The sequence below is a fragment of the Salminus brasiliensis genome, chromosome 1 (assembly GCF_030463535.1).
Source record: "Salminus brasiliensis chromosome 1, fSalBra1.hap2, whole genome shotgun sequence".
NCBI lineage: Eukaryota > Metazoa > Chordata > Actinopteri > Characiformes > Bryconidae > Salminus > Salminus brasiliensis.
The window spans coordinates 26,214,498-26,236,971 of record NC_132878.1 but is presented as its reverse complement, the minus strand read 5'-3'; the positions used below and the strand labels follow the sequence as shown (position 1 = coordinate 26,236,971).

The 22,474-nt window shown below is 41.1% G+C and overlaps 3 protein-coding genes across 3 annotated transcripts; 2 read left to right on the top strand and 1 right to left on the bottom strand.

Moving 5' to 3' along the window:
- Window positions 1-836: 836 nt before the first annotated feature.
- Window positions 837-5,447, bottom strand: rpl36a (ribosomal protein L36A). The gene is made up of 5 exons (XM_072694230.1): window positions 5,379-5,447; window positions 4,593-4,698; window positions 4,407-4,474; window positions 3,621-3,743; window positions 837-911 (listed from the first exon to the last, which is right to left on the bottom strand). Exons 1-5 carry the CDS (start codon window positions 5,379-5,381, stop codon window positions 891-893), a joined length of 321 nt encoding a protein of 106 aa, XP_072550331.1. The 5' UTR covers window positions 5,382-5,447; the 3' UTR covers window positions 837-890.
- Window positions 5,448-6,087: 640 nt separating this feature from the next.
- Window positions 6,088-11,807, top strand: LOC140552266 (tripartite motif-containing protein 16-like). Its single transcript, XM_072676420.1, has 6 exons — window positions 6,088-6,687; window positions 7,480-7,575; window positions 8,452-8,685; window positions 8,879-9,038; window positions 10,344-10,400; window positions 10,591-11,807. The coding sequence occupies exons 1-6, from the start codon at window positions 6,097-6,099 to the stop codon at window positions 11,115-11,117; spliced, it is 1,665 nt and encodes a 554-aa protein (XP_072532521.1). The 5' UTR covers window positions 6,088-6,096; the 3' UTR covers window positions 11,118-11,807.
- Window positions 11,808-11,906: 99 nt separating this feature from the next.
- LOC140552254 (tripartite motif-containing protein 16-like) lies at window positions 11,907-22,467 on the top strand. The gene is made up of 6 exons (XM_072676393.1): window positions 11,907-17,959; window positions 18,233-18,328; window positions 19,110-19,388; window positions 19,537-19,696; window positions 21,004-21,060; window positions 21,251-22,467. The coding sequence occupies exons 1-6, from the start codon at window positions 17,369-17,371 to the stop codon at window positions 21,775-21,777; spliced, it is 1,710 nt and encodes a 569-aa protein (XP_072532494.1). The 5' UTR covers window positions 11,907-17,368; the 3' UTR covers window positions 21,778-22,467.
- The last annotated feature ends 7 nt before the right edge of the window (window positions 22,468-22,474 follow it).

Genomic DNA, 22,474 nt, shown 5'->3' with positions numbered 1-22,474 from the left:
ACGCAAGACACTGTGTACAAGTGAGCCACTCCACCTAGCTGCCTTATCCAGTTACATGGACTTGCTGTCTGTTTGAAAAGCTTTTTTACAAGCAAAGTTTAAAAGGGCTGTTGAAAGGGTTGTAATGATTTTATTATGGAAGTTTTGGTGTGTGTTTTGTGGCTCTCAGGTAAGACAGTAGCCTAAGATCCAACCTAAGAGCCTCACCAGCACCCAGCACGTCCACTTTACTGGGTAAGGATGTTATGCTGTCATTGAAATGCTAAGATCGGATGTGTAGACGTTTGGGTAGATGTTTTAAACAAAGCACTTTCAACCACAGACGCAGGCACTGGATGGGTTGCAAGGTGCCTCACAACAGGCTCCTCTTCATCCAGTTATTGTGGCTCCCTTTGAAAGAGCATATTCCTCACATTATTGAGCACCTACTTCTCCTCACATGTTCATTATTGCTGTGGTTGTGATCTACAGTCAACGGAACTGCTGTTGCGCAAGAGGGGAAGAGAACCACAGCGTCTGTGTTTTCAGCACTTGAACACAAGTGTCAACTGTACATTGTTTGTGCAACTATATATTGTTTCAGTGGGTGTCACGACTAAACACGTCCACATAATCCAACTGCAGGGCTACTGTGTGCATATAAACAGACTTGGGAAGTACATTTAGATCCTTACGTTTACGTCAATCTGTTACATTTTAAATGATTCTCTATTAACGCCACTACATTGCCTAAAGACAAGCGCTGGTACTTCAGTAAGTACTTTGTTTACGCAATATAGGCAAACCAGTCACCTTCAGCAAATGAAGTAATCCAAATAAATGCAGGAGTCAATATGTTTCTGTATACAACTTTTATTGATGGAATACCACAAAAACGTCCATGGCCCAGCTTAGAACTGGATGACCTGGCCCTGTAAGAGACAGAAGGAAAGCATTAGTTAACAGAGCTGATGAGAAGTCTCTTCAATTCATACACAACCCAACAGTCCAAAGCACTTCAACCACACAATCTGTGTCTCCCAAGTCTAATTTAATATTCTCCTTCTAGTCAAACACTCTGAATGGCAATTACCCAGAAGCCCTCTTACTCAGGGAGGTCCACATGCATGAACTAAGTGCTTTGAGGGCGATACTCAACAGTCCTGAAGCATACCATTACAACTGCACTGAAGCGATGAGAATTCTGAGACCAATCAACAGAACAGAACTGTGACCTACATCACTGACTGGTATTTTAGCTTGGGTCACTGCTGAAAATGAACATTTTCTATGGAAAAATAATTTATACTTCTGGGAAATCAAATGGCATGCTTGGGTGATCTTACAATAGTCATCATGTCCAACTACATGTGCATATTTAACACTGAAGATTTTAATCAAACTTAATTTCCCCACTGCGGGACTAATAAATGACTCTTAAAAGGGGCAAATGATGAACAGTATATAAATGTTCAAAATATGGAAAAAGTGGAATTTTTCTTATGCAAAGGTCTAGTTTTGAAGACACGTCTTGTTAGAGGGCATAAGTTACACACAAATTGCGACCAGATTACAAAATTGAGCAGGACATCAATTTCAATTGTGCTGAGACTAGATGTGAAATATGTATAATAACTAAATGGCTACAGAATCTGAAAATGAGCATAGCTCAATACTTTTATAACAAGCATTTGGCATTTTAGACAAAACCAAGTGAGACTGAAATACTAGGTTGATCTCAATCTAAAGCCTCAACCCTCTCTGTGCTGCTAGACTAGGGGGCACAAAGCTGCTCTTATTTTACCTGTTACATTGACCTATACTTACAGTAATTAAAAGAAAAAAGGTGCAGCTCCTTCCCCGCAGTACAACATGCCTTGAGAAAGGACAATCTCAATAGATTGAGTGCTTTTTACGCTCTACTTGACAGCGAGCACAGTGAACGTCCCACAGCGTAATTGTTAAGTCTACGAAACAGGACTGCAGAAGTCTGAAATTTCCAAACAGGCCAAACTTCAAAGGCCCCAGATATGTTCAAACTGCAGATGTTTAACCATCAGCACCACAGTGTGGCCAAATAATTAAGTGCAGAAGCCAAATTAGGTCTTAACTACTTTGTGCAGCTAAAAGTAAGTGATTTATAATAGAATATAATTTTGATTATTTATATATATATATATATATATATATATATATATATATATATATATATATATATATATATATATATATAAAAAAATAAATAAGAGAGAAAGGTTTAAAATGCATCCACTGTTGCAGGCATACTTTATTCTGAGGATTTTGCCTCATTGTTCTATTAGCACCCTTTCTCAACACAAGAAATGCACTGCACTAAGTCTATAAGCAGCCATGACACAAGACATCACATTTTAATTTGCATTAAATTTCAATAGGCATTGAAAGTACGACACTAATTAAATCCCAATCTTGGATTAAGCCCTGACCAAATCCAGACAGGAAATCCAAAAACTACTTGCGCAACATAAGACATTTAACTGTTGCCAGAAAACTGACCTATTGAGTACATTAACACAAAATATCACAGTGCAGACTAATTTTTACCACCACTTCGCAAAAAATACATAAATTCTATGTTATGCTAGAAGGACTTTAATCAGATTTGCACCAACTGACTCTTGGATTTTTATTTATTTTAACCCAGCAGCATTTGCTTTGGCAACAACCACACTCTTAAACAAAATGACACAGTGCAACATAAATTAATGCTAGAACACAACGCAACATTAAACCATATGACTTCACAAATCGTCTTAAATTAAAAACCATCTAGAACCATGTTCAAAAACACGGAAACGGAACTTAACTTATTGTTAATGCCAACTCATTAAGCATCACTCTATATGAGCATATATTCATTTTACTGCTTTGTGTTCATCTGATTCCACTGGGATATATGCCTGATCCCACCTTACACAAATCTTAAGTGTGTATTTGAAGACAAGCCTCATTCATAAATTCAAATTTGACTATTCGGATTTGACAATCTTGACCATTCACATTTATAAACGTAAATGACAAATGTAATGTGTCTAAAACAAATCTGAAAAAGTTCCTGAAATGGCATGTGCTTCGAACAAACATTGCTTAAACATTAGTTGAATTTTATTTCACAGGTTCTTGGTGCAACATACAGGTTTTCAGATGTTCATTCCCAAAGATTGAGGTTAACTACACTGACCAAACCTGACCAGTAGAGAGCACTGTATGATAAAAACAGTAGGGTGTCTAAAAGGGAAGATTTGATAGTGACAGTTTAAGCTTTTATTGGCCAATTGTCTTGGTGCCTTTACCGTACTTGCATTTACTGGCTGGACCCAAATTAAAGTGTATAACCCTGCTCAAACAATAGCTGAAATACAACTACTGCTAAAACAAGGTTTTGTTTGTTGTGAAGGAAAGTTATTCATTCATGAACAAAAACAGGAATGATGAGTGTACAACATGGGCGATGATACACGGTATAGCACTTTGATATTTGGGGTCTAGGATCACATAAAAGTGACCCTAATCCGATTTGAAAACATTGGATTGCACATGTATGCACAGACTTGCAGTGTGAACATAGCTTTAGTGATTTTTGAGTGTATGGAAAACATTACCTTTCTCTTCTTGTCTCCACCCAACTCAAAGTGTTTGCATCTCTTAATGGCCAGCATCCTCTTGGAACGGCAGTTCGGCTCTACACACTCCAGCCTTAGCACGATCTTCTTTGTGGTTTTGGCCTACATCAACACAAATGTTTGTTAATAAGCATTGTCTACAGTCTCAATGTGAAAAATAGCTGTAGTGAGTACTGGCCAATATCACATTTTAGTGTTAGGGTTACAGATACGCCTTGTTCAAAATAGCAGTGTTCCGGTCACCAAGCATATTTCTTTTCATTTTTATTGTTATACCCTTGTACATCTCAAACCTAACTTGATCCAAGAATCAAGTGATAAAAGCTTTATTTAACCCCCCCCCCTCCCCCAAACTCTGATCAGCTAGCAATGAATGATGTTTAAACATCCCAAAATTTTGATAACTGAAGAATACACGACACAGACGCATCAGCCTGGAAAGAACAGTACTTTGTAACATCCAGCTTCTTTTTTGGGCTACCTGGTTTCTCTTGGTTTACACATACTATGCAAGGTCCTCTTTAGGACCAGTTTAAAAGTGACACTGAAGGCTAGATACAGTGCAAGTCAATAGCTGTAGAATATACAAAGTGGATTACAAGTGACAAAATAGAGCTTTAAATGCTATTTCTTCACTAAAATGTTACATGTGCAACCAAGCCAATGATACGGTGAACTACATATTCTTCATCCCTCCCCTCTTGCTGAATTGGTCCTTTCAGAGTCAAACATACACAACTGTCTCAAAGCCTGTCACTTTCCTACCTTTTTCCTGAAAATAGGCTTTGTTTGTCCACCGTAACCGCTCTGCTTTCTGTCGTAACGCCTCTTACCTGAAAAAGACACAAATAAAATAATGGTCACAAACCACAATCCTCACCTTCTTCCGCACACATGGTCCTGGCATTCATGGACCTTTTAGTCCTTGTTAAATACAGGGTGAACACTTACCCTGGGCATAAAGAGAGTCTTTGCCCTTCTTGTACTGGGTAACTTTATGAGGCTGGTGCTTCTTGCACTTCTTGCAGTAAGTCCTGCGGGTTTTCGGTACGTTCACCTGCAAAAACGCCAAAACACAAGAAAAGTCTAGCTCCACTTTTCTGGTCCACCTTAAATTGTGCAGTGCCATTAAGGCGGCGGTTCGGGCAGCAGAATGGAACTGCTGCACCACTTAAGGTGGAGCAGAAAATCGATATACGAAGCTGTCGAGTTATCAACTTCAACTAAATTTGTACCTTAAAGCTCTTCCTAAAGGACAAAACGTTCGTGCCGTGGCCATGTTAACACATTAACCTCACTTGAAGAAGAAAAACCCCAACGCTAAATTTCTGCTACACTTTACTCAGCGTGGCGCTGACTGTCCCTTAGCCATAGCTTGCGGCTAACGAAGCTAAAGCATCCGAATAACTGGATTAAAACAGTCCATTTTCAATGTTAAAATCCCAACGCCATCAGAAATCCTGTATTTTATTCACGTTATATGTGAAATGTAATGAGCACACCCTAGTTATTCTGCTTTTAACCACCATCACTGCTGTCTGTTGAGCTCAGGTTCCTGATAACGGCTAACAAGAGTTTAAATGATCAAATTAGACAAAAACGTAATCAAATAAAGCATTGACCTTGGGGTCGATGTATTATAGATTCATATTTTAAAGGTTAATAAGAACTAGAGTGCTGATATTTACAGGATTATATCGGATTTTGGGTGAAAATTTCCTGCTCCGTTTTACATACCATGGTTGCCCTCGTAGCGCAGGACCGAAGAGGACGCGCATGCGCACTGCAGGGGGTTATGGTACGGTGGGACGCAGCTCTGCGGTGCTGCCCCTGGCGGATAAATCCAGCAACTACACCGTAAACCAGCGCTTCTATTCAAAGTTGCGAATGTATAACACTCACATTTGCTGCAGAAAAACGTACCAAATATTAATAATATTAAAATAATATAATATTCGATTTTGCAAGTCGTTCAAAAAAACAAAACCACTTGAGCACTAGATGATTCTTACATAACAGAAATATGTGTATATCACGTTGTAGCTGTAGATGTTTATCAAAAGCTGTAGAGAACCCCAGCTGAAAGACAGACAGAGAGCCAAGAAGACAGACAGACAGTGAGACAGAACCTGGGTGTTCATACCTAATATTATTTTATTAAAGTCGAGACTGACAACATTTTTTTTAATTACCAGCAGCAGAGGTTGTAATTCAAAGCAATACTCAAGAAACAGTAATTTACTTTAAAAGTCTTTACCAAAAAGAAAACTTGAGTAGAAGTACAAATGTAGTAGATGGGATGTCAGTTCTGTCCTCTCTCTCTCTCTCTCCCTCTCCCTCTCCCTCTCTGTGACACTCTGAGCAGCAGGAAAGCAGGAAGTCCCTCCTGCTCAGTTCAGAGAAAACGAAAGTGATCTCAGAGTGCTGCTCTCTCTCAGTCTAGAAGTGCAGGAAAATGGCAGAGGCCAGTATTTCAGTAGATCACGAGCAGTTCAGCTGTCCAGTCTGTCTGGATCTGCTGAAGGATCCAGTGACCATCCACTGTGGACACAGTTTCTGTATGGTGTGTATTAATGGCTGCTGGGATCAGGATGAACAGAGGGGGGTCTACAGCTGCCCCCAGTGCAGAGAGACGTTCACTCCAAGGCCTGTTCTACGCAGGAACAACATGCTGGCTGAAGTGGTGGAGAAACTGAAGAAGACACAACTCCAAGCTGCTTCTCCTGCTCCCCGTTATGCTGGACCTGGAGATGTGGAGTGTGATTTCTGTACCGGGAGAAAACTCAAAGCCATCAAGTCCTGTCTGATGTGTCTGGCCTCCTTTTGTGAAACTCATCTTAAACCTCACTATGAAGTTCCTGGACTGAAGAAGCACAAGCTGGTCAAAGCGTCCACCCAGCTACAAGAGAAGATCTGCTCTCAGCATGACAGACTGATCGAGATCTACTGTCGTACTGATCAGAGCTCTATCTGCTATTTATGCACAATGGAGGATCACAGGGGACACGATACAGTCTCAGCTACAACAGAAAGAAGCAGGAAACAGGTGAGAACTGTTAGATCATTCAGAATCAGCTCAGACTAGATGGGTGTCAGCTGATTAATGAAACTCCTTCTGGATGAGGAAGGAGTTTTATTAATCAGCCGACACCCATCTACCTGGGTTGTTGTGCTCATAAGACAGTGTGACACAGGGGCATTATTAGACAAAGTCAAAGTCAATTTCTTCCCATTGCTGAGCAGTAGTACAGGACACACCATGCAAATTCATTACAGGCACTTCATTCCTTATAATGCCCCAGCATCTTTCCAAAAGCTTGAGCAGCTAACTCTTTCAGTCAGTCAGTTTAGTTCAATTTTACTGAGCAATGGACCGTTGTACATACTTAAAAGAAAGAAGGCCATACAACAGACAAGCTAAAGAAAGCTTATAGCAGAATGTTCTGTTTATAGCCACTTATAACTGTATAACCTACCAAAATACCAAGGAATCAGTAACGTTAGAATAGGCTTTATTTAAGCTAGTGAAAGGGGCCTTGATAACACAAGCTTGAAACAAACAAAATGAGCGTTGTGATTATCTTTTAAATGTTTTCTAGCCAAAATGAACCGATGATGCAAAGACAAAATCACAATTTCGCATGTAGTGTTATGCCGCAATGGAAATACTTGTGTGTGTGACCGTAATATGTCATAATATTACTAATATTAAAGTAATTGTATAAAAGTAATAGTCTAAAAGACAGCTCTGTGAAAAAAATTAACATTACATCTTCAGATGCCAGTTATTACTAATCTTTGTAGGTCATAATTCACAAAAAGTAATAAACATTCACAGAATCAGCTAAAAGAGATGCAGGAGAAACTCCAGCAGAGGATCCAGGAGAAGCAGAGGAAGCTACAGGAGGTGGAGCAGACAGTGAACACTCTTAAGGTGAGTACTGAGCAGAGATTTGATATTTCAGAGCTCAGTCTGGATCTCCTCCAGTCAGCCAGTGAAGAGATAAGTGATTGGTACTACATTTTGTAGTTTGTGTTAGAAGGTATGTGAAGTAAAAAAGTAAAATATTAAATTGTATTTTTATTTTTACAATAGTAATTAACTGAATATGAAATTAGATACCTTTAGACTCCACCCTGACCTTTAAATCTTACTTTGATTGTTAGAAAACTTTTACTCTCCTTCAGTTAAGAAATAAAAAATGTTTAGACCTTTTGTCAAACTGAAAGATCATGAGAACCTGAACTATTAGACTATTGTAATGTGTTATGCATTGTGTTTAAAACACAACTGATCAACTACAGCTTGTTCAGACCGTTGTAGTCAGAGCACTATTACACAAAAAAGAATAAACACATTTAATTTCATTAGACTACAGCTACCTGCCTCATTTAGAAGTGATTTTAAAATAAAATAAAATGTCTAAATCATTTAAATCTCTTAAAGGTTTTCAATGACCTTTAATGATTTTTAACTTTCTCAATGGATTATAAAGTATTTATACTGGTTTATACATTTGATCATAGATTAGCACCAAAATATGTCTTGGAATGCTTTAATGAATATGTTCAAACTCATGTTCTAAGATCAGCTGCTGCTTATATTTCCTCTTTACTCTGATTCTTTACTCCTAATCCCTCTGAACTACTTTCCTTCACTCTTACTGTTACTCAGATCTTATCAGAACTTTTACTTTTACAGTACTTTTACACCACTGCTACATTAACCTTGTAGAGAATATTCACTCTGTGTGTGTGTGTGTGTGTGTGTGTGTGTGTGTGTGTGTGTGTGTGTGTATGTGTGTAACAGCGCTCTGCACAGTCAGCAGTGGAGGACAGTGAGAGGATCTTCACTGAGCTGATCCGCTCCATTGAGAAAAAGCGCTCTGAGCTAACAGAGCTGATCAGAGCTCAGGAGAAGGCTGAACTGAGTGGAGCTGAAGAACTCCTGGAGAAACTGCAGCAGGAGATGGCTGATCTAAAGAGGAGACACAGTGAGCTGGAGCAGCTTTCACACACAGAGGATCACCTCCATTTCCTCCAGGTAACACTCACTGATCTACAGAGGAAGCTGCTCCTCATCAAGCTTGTAAAGCTCCTCTCAGCAGAAGTTCATTAAGCTCCACTAAATAAAGCTGTCTGTAATCCCAACTTTCTCTTTAGTCTCATTTGCTCTGATCTCCTTCATCTCTCTTCTCCACCTTCATCTTCCTCCATTGTGTTTCTTCTCTCTGTAGAGTTTCCAGTCTCTCTGTGTCTCTTCTGGATCTGAGGACTCAGCCAGCATCACTGTCCATCAACATCCCTCATTTGATGGAGTGAGGAAATCTGTCTCTGAGCTGAAAGAGCGACTACAGGAATTCTGCAGAGAGGAGTTCAGGAAGATCCCTCCACATGGTAAGAGCAGCTGTCCTGCTGTCAGACATAAGGATGGGAATCTTTACTTGGACAGAAAGAGGACAAGTGAGACAAGTTTCCTCTGAGCTCCATAGAAATTATCTAATTGAACTCTGTTCCTCTTACTGTTCCTCTACACACTGACCACGCACTGCAGCCACCACCTGTGTCCAGCAGCTGATTCTGTAATGGTAGCACTAGCGGGACTAGTCCAGGGCCCTACCGATAGAGCTACCAGTGGTAGTTAGAATATGACCTAAACACTTAGCTGTCAAGATGTGGAACAGAAAGGCATGGGTATCAGAACTTAATGATATCCCAACTTTCAGTGGGAATTGAACCCAGGTCCACGGGATCAGAAACCAGGTACTTTACCACTACTTTACCACTGCACAAGGGAGGGTTTGAGCAGGAAAACCAGACAACGATGCCAGGGGAGGCTGGCTGCCTTCTTTGAACTGAGGCGAACTAAATAGCTTGGACTCCCAAACAAAGCTATGGCAGAAAAATAAGGAGGGAAAGGAGGAAGGTTCCTTGAACCTCCAGTTCTTCCTAAAGATAAATGAGTAAACTAGGAGAAGGGGATGGAGAAACCTCACTGCCTTCTTTTGAACAGAAATTGGAAAGTAGGAAAGGGTGAGACCTAACTTTCCAAAAGAAACAAGACAGAAGGAACACAGTGTATGAAACGACACCAAATAACCGCCTGTATGTTGTAAACACTATGTGCTCCACAAAGAACCAGCCACTCTGGTTGTTCCTTGAGGAGTATATATACTCAGCTCACCAGGTGCTGGGAGTTAGGACTGATTATCGGACTACCGCTGCCCTCTGGTGGCTGGAATTGGTCCACCCTTACAGATTCACACTGTAACAGAGTGTCATATTTCATCAGACCAATAACACACACACACACACACACACACACACACACACACACAAGAAAGATGCTGGTAACTGATCAGTGTAATTCACATACATTTAAAAGAGCACTCCTTAAAAATATCATTTATTTGCTTTACATGAATTATTGTATTATTGCTGTTCTTCTATTATTACTGTTATTACTTCTCTCATATTTCTACAAAACTGTTATATTTATCAACAGATAAATCCGGTTTTAGAGAGAGAGAGAAAGACTGAAATGACTGATCTTCTAAGTTTCTTAGAAATAAAGATTGTTTTTACGTTTTAAACTTTATCTTTAATCTTCAGAAACATTTTAATTCTATTCTACTCTACTCTACTCTATTCTATTCTATTCTATTTATGCTGTTGGACTGTTGTGTTTGTGTGTCTCCACAGCTGCAGCAGTTCAGATTTTATCCTCAGAGCCAAAAACCAGAGAAGACTTTCTGCAGTGTATGTGTAACACACATACATACCCACACACAAACACGACACTAAATGAAACAAATTCACACACATTAAAAGACAAACACACACACAGACATGTACTGAATTAAACACACACACACAAGCACACACACACACTCAGCAACAGTGTTTTACTTTAAATAATTTAACTTTTCTTTTCTTTACTTTTCTGTAGATCACTGTCGACTGACTCTGGATCCCAACACAGTAAATAATCACCTCAGACTGTCTGAGAAGAACAGAGTGGTGATGTGGAGTGAAGAAGACCAGCCATACTCTGATCATCCAGAGAGGTTTAACAGCTGGTATCAGGTGTTGTGTAAGGAGAGTGTGTGTGGACGTTGTTACTGGGAGGTTGAGTGGAGCGGAGGGGGGTGTGTGTACATATCAGTCTCATATAAAGGGATCAGCAGGAAAGGAGGGGGTAATGAGTGTGTGTTTGGATGCAACAGTCAGTCCTGGAGTCTGGTGTGTTCCTCCTCTCTCTCTTTTCTCCACAACAGCATTCGGACTAAGGTCTCAGCTCCACCATCCTCCAGAATAGGAGTGTATGTGGATCACAGTGCAGGAACTCTGTCCTTCTACAGCGTCTCTGACACAATGACCCTCCTACACACACTCCACACCACATTCACTCAGCCGCTCTACGCTGGGTTCTGGGTTTGTGGTGGATCCACTGTGAGGTTATGTGATAAGAAGTGATGTGTGTGTTAAATCTTGTAGATCTGAAAAGAATCTCCTACGATTCTCTTTCATTCATTAACTGAGAGAAAAAGATGAAGCTCTTCACATGAAGACTCTTCTTCACGTCTTCTCCACAGAGCTGAACCCACATTCTCTCAGCCTCTCTGCTGCTTGAGTGTTTAAACAGCCGCAGATGAAGAGTTCAGAGGGTTGTCAGTAACACAGCTGATGGAAAAGGAAGCATTAGGTGAGGATGTGAAGGAGTCCTTTCACACCAGCTCATCTACAGTCTGTCAGCTCACATCATGGATTTCCATCAGAAATCCAGCATTTCATTCATGCAGCTCTGAAGCTTCTCAAATCTGAGCTCCAGAACCTTTTTACTTCTGAAGGATTGTTTCCTGAAGCAGCTTCTCAGGAAGGAAGAAATTATTGGCAGCAATAATCAATAAAAATTGCTTCAAAACAAACTCAGAAATCATAGAAGAAAGTATTTTATGCTGTTGGAGAAATTTTGACAGAGTTGGAACGGGAAAGTGAAGCCGAGGCTTTGCTGGAGTTGGACAGCAGTGAGAGCTGTGAAAGCTAGAATAAGAAAACCTGACTAAATAAAACAAGCAAAGGTGAAACTAGACCCTCCTGCCTCTTTGCTCTTATCTACTAGTGATTGCTCTTGGTTTGGCACTAGAATAAAATATTCAATCAGAACTGGTGGATGACGTAAGTTTGTCAAAGAAGGTGAAGAAATACAGGATAACATGTTGCCATCAAGTGCAGATAATACACGATCCCTTTCCTGCAGTAAAATGAGCTGTTCTTATGATGGAGAGGTTGGAGACTTTAGAGACTCTAAAAGGACACTTGGAGAAGCAGCCTGTTCACTGTCAGCTCCAGCTAGAAGAACTTCAAATCAGGAGGAGGGATCAGCTCCAAATGTTGCCTGGTGAAAGTAGACCCATGGTGACACGAGAGTCCAAAGCAGAAAGTTTTGGGGGACATGAAGGCTTCAGTTTATAGTCTCTAAAATCTAGATTTTAAAATGAAATTCAGGAAAATTCTTTTTGTGGTTTTTATCATATTTTGACCACTGCAGATCAATTTCAATATTTCTACATGTTTTCTACTCCAAAAGTGAAGGCTTTTCAGTAACTGGTGAAATTGCCTCTAGTTTATATAAGGCTGGAGCAGAAAGCCTCAAGATGTGGGAGTGTAATTTCAGACTGGAAATGGAAAAAAGGGCTGGAGAGGTTCAAAGTCTTCTAGGTGGTGTGATGACTGCAGATCAGGTTTAAGCTGGGTAAAGAAATACAATTATCTCTAATGAAAGTAAAACATGGCTTAGTTCATCCACCGCTAGCAGGACTGGAGAAAACAGAGGAAAATGGAGCCTCATGTTCTCCTCACCCAAACTCACGACAGAGAAACGAAGACGAAGCTGATAAAAGCTGAACTACGAGCTAAAACAGTGCAGTCTTCATCTCAACACTTGCTCATCTGTATGATAGTTTAAGTGAGTAGAGGATTTTTAACTGAAACACGTTTTTAATCTGAATTTAGCAACAAAACACGGAGCTGTGCTCCTGCCCCCAGCGTTAGAAGCACAGTCTGCTGCTGAAGGACCGCAGCTCAGAAGCACCAAAGCTAAGTCTAGCTGCAGTTCACCACTTGCCACTAGGGGTCGCCCAAACTCCATTACACCGTGTGAAAGCGCTCAACTCCATGAAATCCCCCCAAAACGAGGGCATGTTTTCTCCCTCTGTGACATGTACTAGATAGTACTAGATTATATAGTATTAAACTCGTTCAACTCTCAGGAAAGTACAAATCCATGAGGATTTGGAATAAAGTTCATTAGAAGGAACCAGTTTCTACCATTACAGGTTACACACAGCTTCCCAGTTCCTCTAAGAGAAAAGCAGTGTGTAGAAAATGCCCTGCACTAGAACCTCTGCCCCAGCACACTGTGATATAGTCAAGTCAGATTTATTTGTAAAGCGCTTTTTACAACTGTTGTCGTCACAAAGCAGCTTTACATAAATAGTGATTAATAAAAGACAGAGACAAAGAAGAAAGAAGAAAATAACGTAAGATATGACGGATCAAAGACCCCCGTGAGTAAGCCAATGGCGACAGTGGCAAGGAAAAACTCCCTCAGAGCTGGAGGAAGAAACCTTGGGAGGAACCAAGTCTCACAAGGGGGACCCAGCCTCCTCTGGTCAGAACTATTTAAACATTAATGATAAAAATGACCAAACCAGATACAACAGATAGTTCATAATGGTGATATTAATAGTGGCAGACAGTTACGAGTCCATTTGGTTTTTTTTAGGTTTTAACATGGTCATTAAACAGGTAGCAGTTATGGGTGGTGGTGGGTGGGGGGCCTGCTGGTTGGACCAGTAGGTGGCAGCTGGTTTGACGCAGGTAGAGGGGACCTCAGCGGGCAATCTTCCAGCAGGTCGGGCTGGGTGGCCATTTACTCGGAGAAGATTCTCTCTGGCCTGGATGACATGGCGTCCCAGTGTTCCATAAAGAACTTCAAATCGTGCCTCATCTGACCACAGAACAGTCTTCCATTTTGCCACACTCCATTTTAAAAGACCCCTGGACCAGTGCAAACGTCTGAGCTTGTGGAGCTTGCTTAGAAATGGCTTCCTCTTTGCACTGTAGAGTTTCAGCTGGCAACGGCGGATGGCACGGTGGATTGTGTTCACTGACAATGATTTCTGGAAGTATTCCTGAGCCCATTCTGTTATTTCCTTGACAGTGGCATTCCTGTTTGAGGTGCAGTGACGTTTAAGGGCCCGGAGATCATGAGCATCCAGTAGAGTTTTACGGCCTTGACCCTTATACACAGCGATTGTTCCAGATTCTCTGAATCTTTTGATGATGTTAAGCACGGTTGATGATGATAACTTAAAAGTCTTTGCTATTTTACGCTGGGTAACACCATTCTGGTATTGCTGCACTATCTTTCTGCGCAACAATGGTGGAATTGGTGATCCTCTTACCATCGCGGCTTCAGAGAGACACTGACACTCTGAGAAGCTCTTTTTATACCCAATCATGTTGTCAATTGACCTAATTAGTGTTAATTGGTCTTCCAGCTGTTCGTTATATGCTCAATTTCCTTTTTCCAGCCACTTATTGCTACTTGTCCAAACTTTTTTGGGATTTGTTGACGCCATGAAATTTTGAATCAACATATTTCTCCTTTAAAATGTTCCATTTACTCAGATTAAACTTTTGATCTGTCATCTATGTTCTATTACGAATATAATATTGACATTTGCCATCTCCACATCATTGTATTCAGTTTTTATTCACAATTTGTTTAGTATCCCAACTTTTTTGGAATCCGGTTTGTAGTTTTAGTAAGGACCCTGGCTGCAGCATTTTGAACCAGCTGAAGTTTATTGAGGTTCCTGCTGGAACAACCTGACAAAAGTGCATTACAGTAATCTAGCCTTTGGCATATAGCACCATCATACCAGCACAAGATGTCCCTCTTGCTGCACAGCAGACAGTGGACATCAAGACAGAATAAAGGCCCTGAATCCAAACATGCTGAGTAATATGCTTTCAGCATAAGTTTGAAGTCTCAGATATTTAGTAAAGTTGGAGATTTCAGAGGTTTGTTGTGAGATTCGAGAACAATGAGGGAGTCTCACACCCACCCACTTGAGAAGTGTAGTGATGTAAATGTAAGAGCTGATCTAAACACCAGAGAAATGTAAGACTGGACATTGTAACAAACGTATGAGAGATAAACAGGATGAAACAGGGAGACTGGACTAGCTGTGATCATGTGACTGTCCACTATAAACTTCATATCTCTGTATAATGCTGATGTGCTTCTTTCAGTGGTTACTAATCCATATGAGATATGACCAGCAGCAAGTTCACACTGACCATATTGTCTATCTGAATCAGTTCACACAATCCTGCTATACCTGGAAACACAAGTCAGACTAATCTCATTACGGATTAGCTTTATGGTCTTTTTGCTTCTGGAGGTGCAATCCTCATCTGCTGACCCTTAACCAGCATGAGGGAGATTTTTTCTGGGAGCAGCAGATAATGTGACTCCTCCCAAAGAGCTACATCCACTCCTCAGTTCTTTATGAGGTCTTCTGGTTGGAGTTTTAAAGGCATGTTGTGCTAACAAGACCATGATGACTGTTCTGTAGATTCCTGCAGTGTTTGTAGCTTCAATCAGATTATAAAGTCAAACAAAAAGGTCAGTTATCAGTTTAAGGTGTCTGATGTCAGCATAGATATTTATACAAATTTTAATCAGCTATGACTGACCAAGTCAAGAGGCTTGGTCATTTTAACTCACAGTACACAGTGAAACAAAACAATCCTCCAGGACCATGGTGCAACGCAACACAGTGCAGACAGAAACAAAAGTCCAACACAGAACAAGCGAATACAGACAGCACAACACAAGGCATACAGTGCAGACTAGAGAGTGCAAATAAATAAGAGTCTGAGAGTAGTGGGGAGTAGGGTTGTGCAATAAAATGTGCATATCATGTTCAAACCAGTAGAGTGCAGCACAGGTTAGAGCAGCCATTTTTTTTTTAAATAGGTCAATAAATGTGCAGAGTCCAGGGATGTAGTGAGGTAGTATGTAGTGCAATGCTTTCACTGGAGTCAGATTGCTTGTGGGGAAAGTGCTGTTGCAGTCTTGTTGGACTGTCGATGTTGAGCGGAGAGTGGTTGTGTAGCGTTCTCCTAAAGTCAACAACCATTTCTTTAGTCTTGTCTACCTTCAGGTAAGGGCTGCTGACTTTACACTAGTCTGTCAGTCTCTGCACCTCCTCTCTGTATGCTGATCAGACCCAGCACTGGTTTATCATTGGTGAACTTCATGAAGTGATTTGAGTTTTTCAGCAGAGAACTCAGAACCCCCTGGGGCACTGTGTTGGGTCACCCCCACATTCAGTGTGATGGTGCTGGAGATGGAACAGGGAGACTTGACTAGCTGTGCTCATGTGACTGTCCACTAAACTAATTAAAATAAATAAATATATACACAAATTAGATTTGTCAGAGCAGAGTGTGTTATGGTTCATACACAGCATTAGTCTCAGCATCACTGCACTGCTTGTTACACTGTTTAAACATGGCAGTGATTTGTAGCAACAAAAAAAAAAGTAGCAGGGTTTCCAATAAGTTACTGTAAATGTAACCTTAATACCAAATGGGTCCACCAATAGAACCCAGTCCACTTTAACTAATGCGGCACCACAGTTACCTGAACTCAGATTTATTAAGTACCTCAACTGAACAAACAGACAGAACACTTCCTATAAAACATGATCCACCCACCGTCTGTAGAGCAATAACTCATACTACCTGCGTTCACCACGCCAAACAAACGCTGTTGCGCAAGTCCGGATAGATATAGGCGCCATGCTGTGTTGACGTCATGCCCAATAGACGCAGACTACACCTGTGGGCGCTGCCCAATACAGCTCGCGGGAGGAGAACTCTCCCCAGGTCCTAGCTGATGCATAATACATGCTAACAGGTCCTTCACAGATCCTGACTGATACATAATAAATGAACAAGTCCTGCCTGTTACACTGTTGTAGAAATGTACAGTAAAATGCTGCTTTTATAAACACATGATATCACTGTTAATACAACGCTAAATAATTCATAAAAACACAGTAAAATGTGTCTAAAGTACAAACTGTAATGAAGAGGTTAAAGCAGGCTGCTTGTGCAGAGTGGCTTTATTAGGACTTGTCTAAAAAATGTCCCATAATGCTTTTCACATTCAGACCATTTACAACAGAAATGCATCTTTCATTAAAATAACAGAATAATACTGTTGAAAATGGCTGTTATTTTCCATCAATCTTTAACAGTCCGTAAAATAATGTCAAATAAGAAGTACCTAATAATATGTCCCACCATGAGGGATTTAGCCAAGTGTGCTCCTCTCCCTCCTGGATCATGAGGAGCACTGTGTGTAAAAGCCACTTAATGCTGTATTTCTTGCTGATGAATTTAGCTAATAGTTAAACGGTCATGTGTTCTGCAAAAGTGCAAGATATTTAGTTCCCCGTCCACCAATCAGTTCTGTCCTCTTTATCTCTCTCTCTCTCTCTCTCTCTCTCTCTCTCACTCTCTCTCTCCTCCCCTCTCTGTGACACTCTGAGCAGCAGGAAAGCAGGAAGTCCCTCCTGCTCAGTTCAGAGAAAACGAAAGTGATCTCAGAGTGCTGCTCTCTCTCAGTCTAGAAGTGCAGGAAAATGGCAGAGGCCAGTATTTCAGTAGATCACGAGCAGTTCAGCTGTCCAGTCTGTCTGGATCTGCTGAAGGATCCAGTGACCATCCACTGTGGACACAGTTTCTGTATGGTGTGTATTAATGGCTGCTGGGATCAGGATGAACAGAAGGGGGTCTACAGCTGCCCCCAGTGCAGAGAGACGTTCACTCCAAGGCCTGTTCTACGCAGGAACAACATGCTGGCTGAAGTGGTGGAGAAACTGAAGAAGACACAACTCCAAGCTGCTTCTCCTGCTCCCCGTTACGCTGGACCTGGAGATGTGGAGTGTGATTTCTGCACCGGGAGAAAACTCAAAGCCATCAAGTCCTGTCTGACGTGTCTGGCCTCCTTTTGTGAAACTCATCTTAAACCTCACTCTGAAGTTCCTACTTGGAAGAAGCACAAGCTGGTCAAAGCGTCCACCCAGCTACAAGAGAAGATCTGCTCTCAGCATGACAGACTGATCGAGATCTACTGTCGTACTGATCAGAGCTCTATCTGCTATTTATGCACAATGGAGGATCACAGGGGACACGATACAGTCTCAGCTACAACAGAAAGAAGCAGGAAACAGGTGAGAACTGTTAGATCATTCAGAATCAGCTCAGACTAATTAGATTCCTCATCCAGAAGGAGTTTCATTAATCAGTTGATCGAGTTAAAGAAAGTTGGTTCTTGATTTTAGTACATAGATTTTGAAGGAATGAGTTCAAATGCTGTTTGTACGGAAGAGTTCAATAAACTGATCAGAGCAGTTAGTGAATGTGTAACCAGCCAACAGCCATCTACCCATCTAGATCATAATTCACACAAATTCATAAACATCATCAAATGTGTTTGTTCATAGACTCAGCTAAAAGAGATGCAGGAGAAACTCCAGCAGAGGATCCAGGAGAAGCAGAAGAAGCTGCAGGAGCTGGAACAGACAGTGAACACTCTTAAGGTGAGAACAGAAAGACACAGTTTTTCTCCTTTTCCCAAACAGAGTCAAAAGCTGTTCGGGGTCTGAAGTTTGCTTTTCAGTTCTGCAGTGAAGGACTGAGGCTAATGTAGCTATTTCTAATCTATAAAACCTGACAAACGCACAGATCATTTCTTTTCCATGTTTATAGATAACAGTGTGTAATACAGTGTCAGACTCCACATAAACAAGGTTACCTTATTTTTACTACATTTCCTGAACAAATGATCTGTTACTGATCGAATAGGAGCTTCCAGTTGTTGTTAGAACGGCTTTAAAGTAAAAAAGCAGAAATATTTACCTGCTATGCTTTTTTACAACATCATTTACAACATTTTTTAATCAACACAAAGATCTAATAATCAGAATGTGAGGATCTTCAGTACTGTTCTGTGTTTTAGTGTTTACCTCAAACATGAGTCCAACCTACTGTGGTTCAGTAAAATACTAGAAAATTGAATCTTTACACAAATAAATGAAAATAGGATCCAGATCAGGTCACAGTACTGAAACAGCTCTGCTAAAGATCACATTCATTAGAAGTGATTTGATTCATTGCAGCTTTCACTTTTCCTTTCTTCCCTTTAGCAAATATTTCCTCTTTACTCTGATTGATTCTTCCTCCAGCTCCTTTCCTTCACTCTTACTGTTACTCAGATCTCATCAGAATCAGAGTACTTTTACACCACTGCTACATTAGCCTTCTAGAGAATATTCACTCTGTGTGTGTGTGTGTGTGTGTGTGTGTGTGTGTGTGTAACAGCGCTCTGCACAATCAGCAGTGGAGGACAGTGAGAGGATCTTTACTGAGCTGATCCGCTCAATTGAGAAAAAGCGCTCTGAGCTAACAGAGCTGATCAGAGCTCAGGAGAAGGCTGAACTGAGTGGAGCTGAAGAACTCCTGGAGAAACTGCAGCAGGAGATGGCTGATCTAAAGAGGAGACACACTGAGCTGGAGCAGCTTTCACACACAGAGGATCACCTCCATTTCCTCCAGGTAACACTCACTGATCTACAGAGGAAGCTGCTCCTCATCAAGCTTGTAAAGCTCCTCTCAGCAGAAGTTCATTAAGCTCCACTAAATAAAGCTGTCTGTAATCCCAACTTTCTCTTTAGTCTCATTTGCTCTGATCTCCTTCATCTCTCTTCTCCACCTTCATCTTCCTCCATTGTGTTTCTTCTCTCTGTAGAGTTTCCAGTCTCTCTGTGTCTCTTCTGGATCTGAGGACTCAGCCAGCATCACTGTCCATCAACATCCCTCATTTGATGGAGTGAGGAAATCTGTCTCTGAGCTGAAAGAGCGACTACAGGAATTCTGCAGAGAGGAGTTCAGGAAGATCCCTCCACATGGTAAGAGCAGCTGTCCTGCTGTCAGACATAAGGATGGGAATCTTTACTTGGACAGAAAGAGGACAAGTGAGACAAGTTTCCTCTGAGCTCCATAGAAATTATCTAATTGAACTCTGTTCCTCTTACTGTTCCTCTACACACTGACCACGCACTGCAGCCACCACCTGTGTCCAGCAGCTGATTCTGTAATGGTAGCACTAGCGGGACTAGTCCAGGGCCCTACCGATAGAGCTACCAGTGGTAGTTAGAATATGACCTAAACACTTAGCTGTCAAGATGTGGAACAGAAAGGCATGGGTATCAGAACTTAATGATATCCCAACTTTCAGTGGGAATTGAACCCAGGTCCACGGGATCAGAAACCAGGTACTTTACCACTACTTTACCACTGCACAAGGGAGGGTTTGAGCAGGAAAACCAGACAACGATGCCAGGGGAGGCTGGCTGCCTTCTTTGAACTGAGGCGAACTAAATAGCTTGGACTCCCAAACAAAGCTATGGCAGAAAAATAAGGAGGGAAAGGAGGAAGGTTCCTTGAACCTCCAGTTCTTCCTAAAGATAAATGAGTAAACTAGGAGAAGGGGATGGAGAAACCTCACTGCCTTCTTTTGAACAGAAATTGGAAAGTAGGAAAGGGTGAGACCTAACTTTCCAAAAGAAACAAGACAGAAGGAACACAGTGTATGAAACGACACCAAATAACCGCCTGTATGTTGTAAACACTATGTGCTCCACAAAGAACCAGCCACTCTGGTTGTTCCTTGAGGAGTATATATACTCAGCTCACCAGGTGCTGGGAGTTAGGACTGATTATCGGACTACCGCTGCCCTCTGGTGGCTGGAATTGGTCCACCCTTACAGATTCACACTGTAACAGAGTGTCATATTTCATCAGACCAATAACACACACACACACACACACACACACACACACACACACACAAGAAAGATGCTGGTAACTGATCAGTGTAATTCACATACATTTAAAAGAGCACTCCTTAAAAATATCATTTATTTGCTTTACATGAATTATTGTATTATTGCTGTTCTTCTATTATTACTGTTATTACTTCTCTCATATTTCTACAAAACTGTTATATTTATCAACAGATAAATCCGGTTTTAGAGAGAGAGAGAAAGACTGAAATGACTGATCTTCTAAGTTTCTTAGAAATAAAGATTGTTTTTACGTTTTAAACTTTATCTTTAATCTTCAGAAACATTTTAATTCTATTCTACTCTACTCTACTCTATTCTATTCTATTCTATTTATGCTGTTGGACTGTTGTGTTTGTGTGTCTCCACAGCTGCAGCAGTTCAGATTTTATCCTCAGAGCCAAAAACCAGAGAAGACTTTCTGCAGTGTATGTGTAACACACATACATACCCACACACAAACACGACACTAAATGAAACAAATTCACACACATTAAAAGACAAACACACACACAGACATGTACTGAATTAAACACACACACACAAGCACACACACACACTCAGCAACAGTGTTTTACTTTAAATAATTTAACTTTTCTTTTCTTTACTTTTCTGTAGATCACTGTCGACTGACTCTGGATCCCAACACAGTAAATAATCACCTCAGACTGTCTGAGAAGAACAGAGTGGTGATGTGGAGTGAAGAAGACCAGCCATACTCTGATCATCCAGAGAGGTTTAACAGCTGGTATCAGGTGTTGTGTAAGGAGAGTGTGTGTGGACGTTGTTACTGGGAGGTTGAGTGGAGCGGAGGGGGGTGTGTGTACATATCAGTCTCATATAAAGGGATCAGCAGGAAAGGAGGGGGTAATGAGTGTGTGTTTGGATGCAACAGTCAGTCCTGGAGTCTGGTGTGTTCCTCCTCTCTCTCTTTTCTCCACAACAGCATTCGGACTAAGGTCTCAGCTCCACCATCCTCCAGAATAGGAGTGTATGTGGATCACAGTGCAGGAACTCTGTCCTTCTACAGCGTCTCTGACACAATGACCCTCCTACACACACTCCACACCACATTCACTCAGCCGCTCTACGCTGGGTTCTGGGTTTGTGGTGGATCCACTGTGAGGTTATGTGATAAGAAGTGATGTGTGTGTTAAATCTTGTAGATCTGAAAAGAATCTCCTACGATTCTCTTTCATTCATTAACTGAGAGAAAAAGATGAAGCTCTTCACATGAAGACTCTTCTTCACGTCTTCTCCACAGAGCTGAACCCACATTCTCTCAGCCTCTCTGCTGCTTGAGTGTTTAAACAGCCGCAGATGAAGAGTTCAGAGGGTTGTCAGTAACACAGCTGATGGAAAAGGAAGCATTAGGTGAGGATGTGAAGGAGTCCTTTCACACCAGCTCATCTACAGTCTGTCAGCTCACATCATGGATTTCCATCAGAAATCCAGCATTTCATTCATGCAGCTCTGAAGCTTCTCAAATCTGAGCTCCAGAACCTTTTTACTTCTGAAGGATTGTTTCCTGAAGCAGCTTCTCAGGAAGGAAGAAATTATTGGCAGCAATAATCAATAAAAATTGCTTCAAAACAAACTCAGAAATCATAGAAGAAAGTATTTTATGCTGTTGGAGAAATTTTGACAGAGTTGGAACGGGAAAGTGAAGCCGAGGCTTTGCTGGAGTTGGACAGCAGTGAGAGCTGTGAAAGCTAGAATAAGAAAACCTGACTAAATAAAACAAGCAAAGGTGAAACTAGACCCTCCTGCCTCTTTGCTCTTATCTACTAGTGATTGCTCTTGGTTTGGCACTAGAATAAAATATTCAATCAGAACTGGTGG

Bases quoted from the DNA above. Each gene is read 5' to 3' on its own strand.
- rpl36a (XM_072694230.1), bottom strand. The intron at 4,475-4,592 runs GTAAGTGTTCAC...TGTCTTTTTCAG, and splicing joins AGACTCTCTTTATGCCCAGG to GTAAGAGGCGTTACGACAGA. The intron at 912-3,620 runs GTAATGTTTTCC...TGTCTCTTACAG, and splicing joins GTGGAGACAAGAAGAGAAAG to GGCCAGGTCATCCAGTTCTA.
- LOC140552266 (XM_072676420.1), top strand. From the start codon at position 6,097: ATGGCAGAGGCCAGTATTTCAGTAGATCACGAGCAGTTCAGCTGTCCA. The intron at 8,686-8,878 runs GTAACACTCACT...TTCTCTCTGTAG, and splicing joins ATCACCTCCATTTCCTCCAG to AGTTTCCAGTCTCTCTGTGT. The intron at 9,039-10,343 runs GTAAGAGCAGCT...GTGTCTCCACAG, and splicing joins CAGGAAGATCCCTCCACATG to CTGCAGCAGTTCAGATTTTA.
- LOC140552254 (XM_072676393.1), top strand. From the start codon at position 17,369: ATGGCAGAGGCCAGTATTTCAGTAGATCACGAGCAGTTCAGCTGTCCA. The intron at 18,329-19,109 runs GTGAGAACAGAA...TGTGTGTAACAG, and splicing joins AGACAGTGAACACTCTTAAG to CGCTCTGCACAATCAGCAGT. The intron at 21,061-21,250 runs GTATGTGTAACA...ACTTTTCTGTAG, and splicing joins CAGAGAAGACTTTCTGCAGT to ATCACTGTCGACTGACTCTG.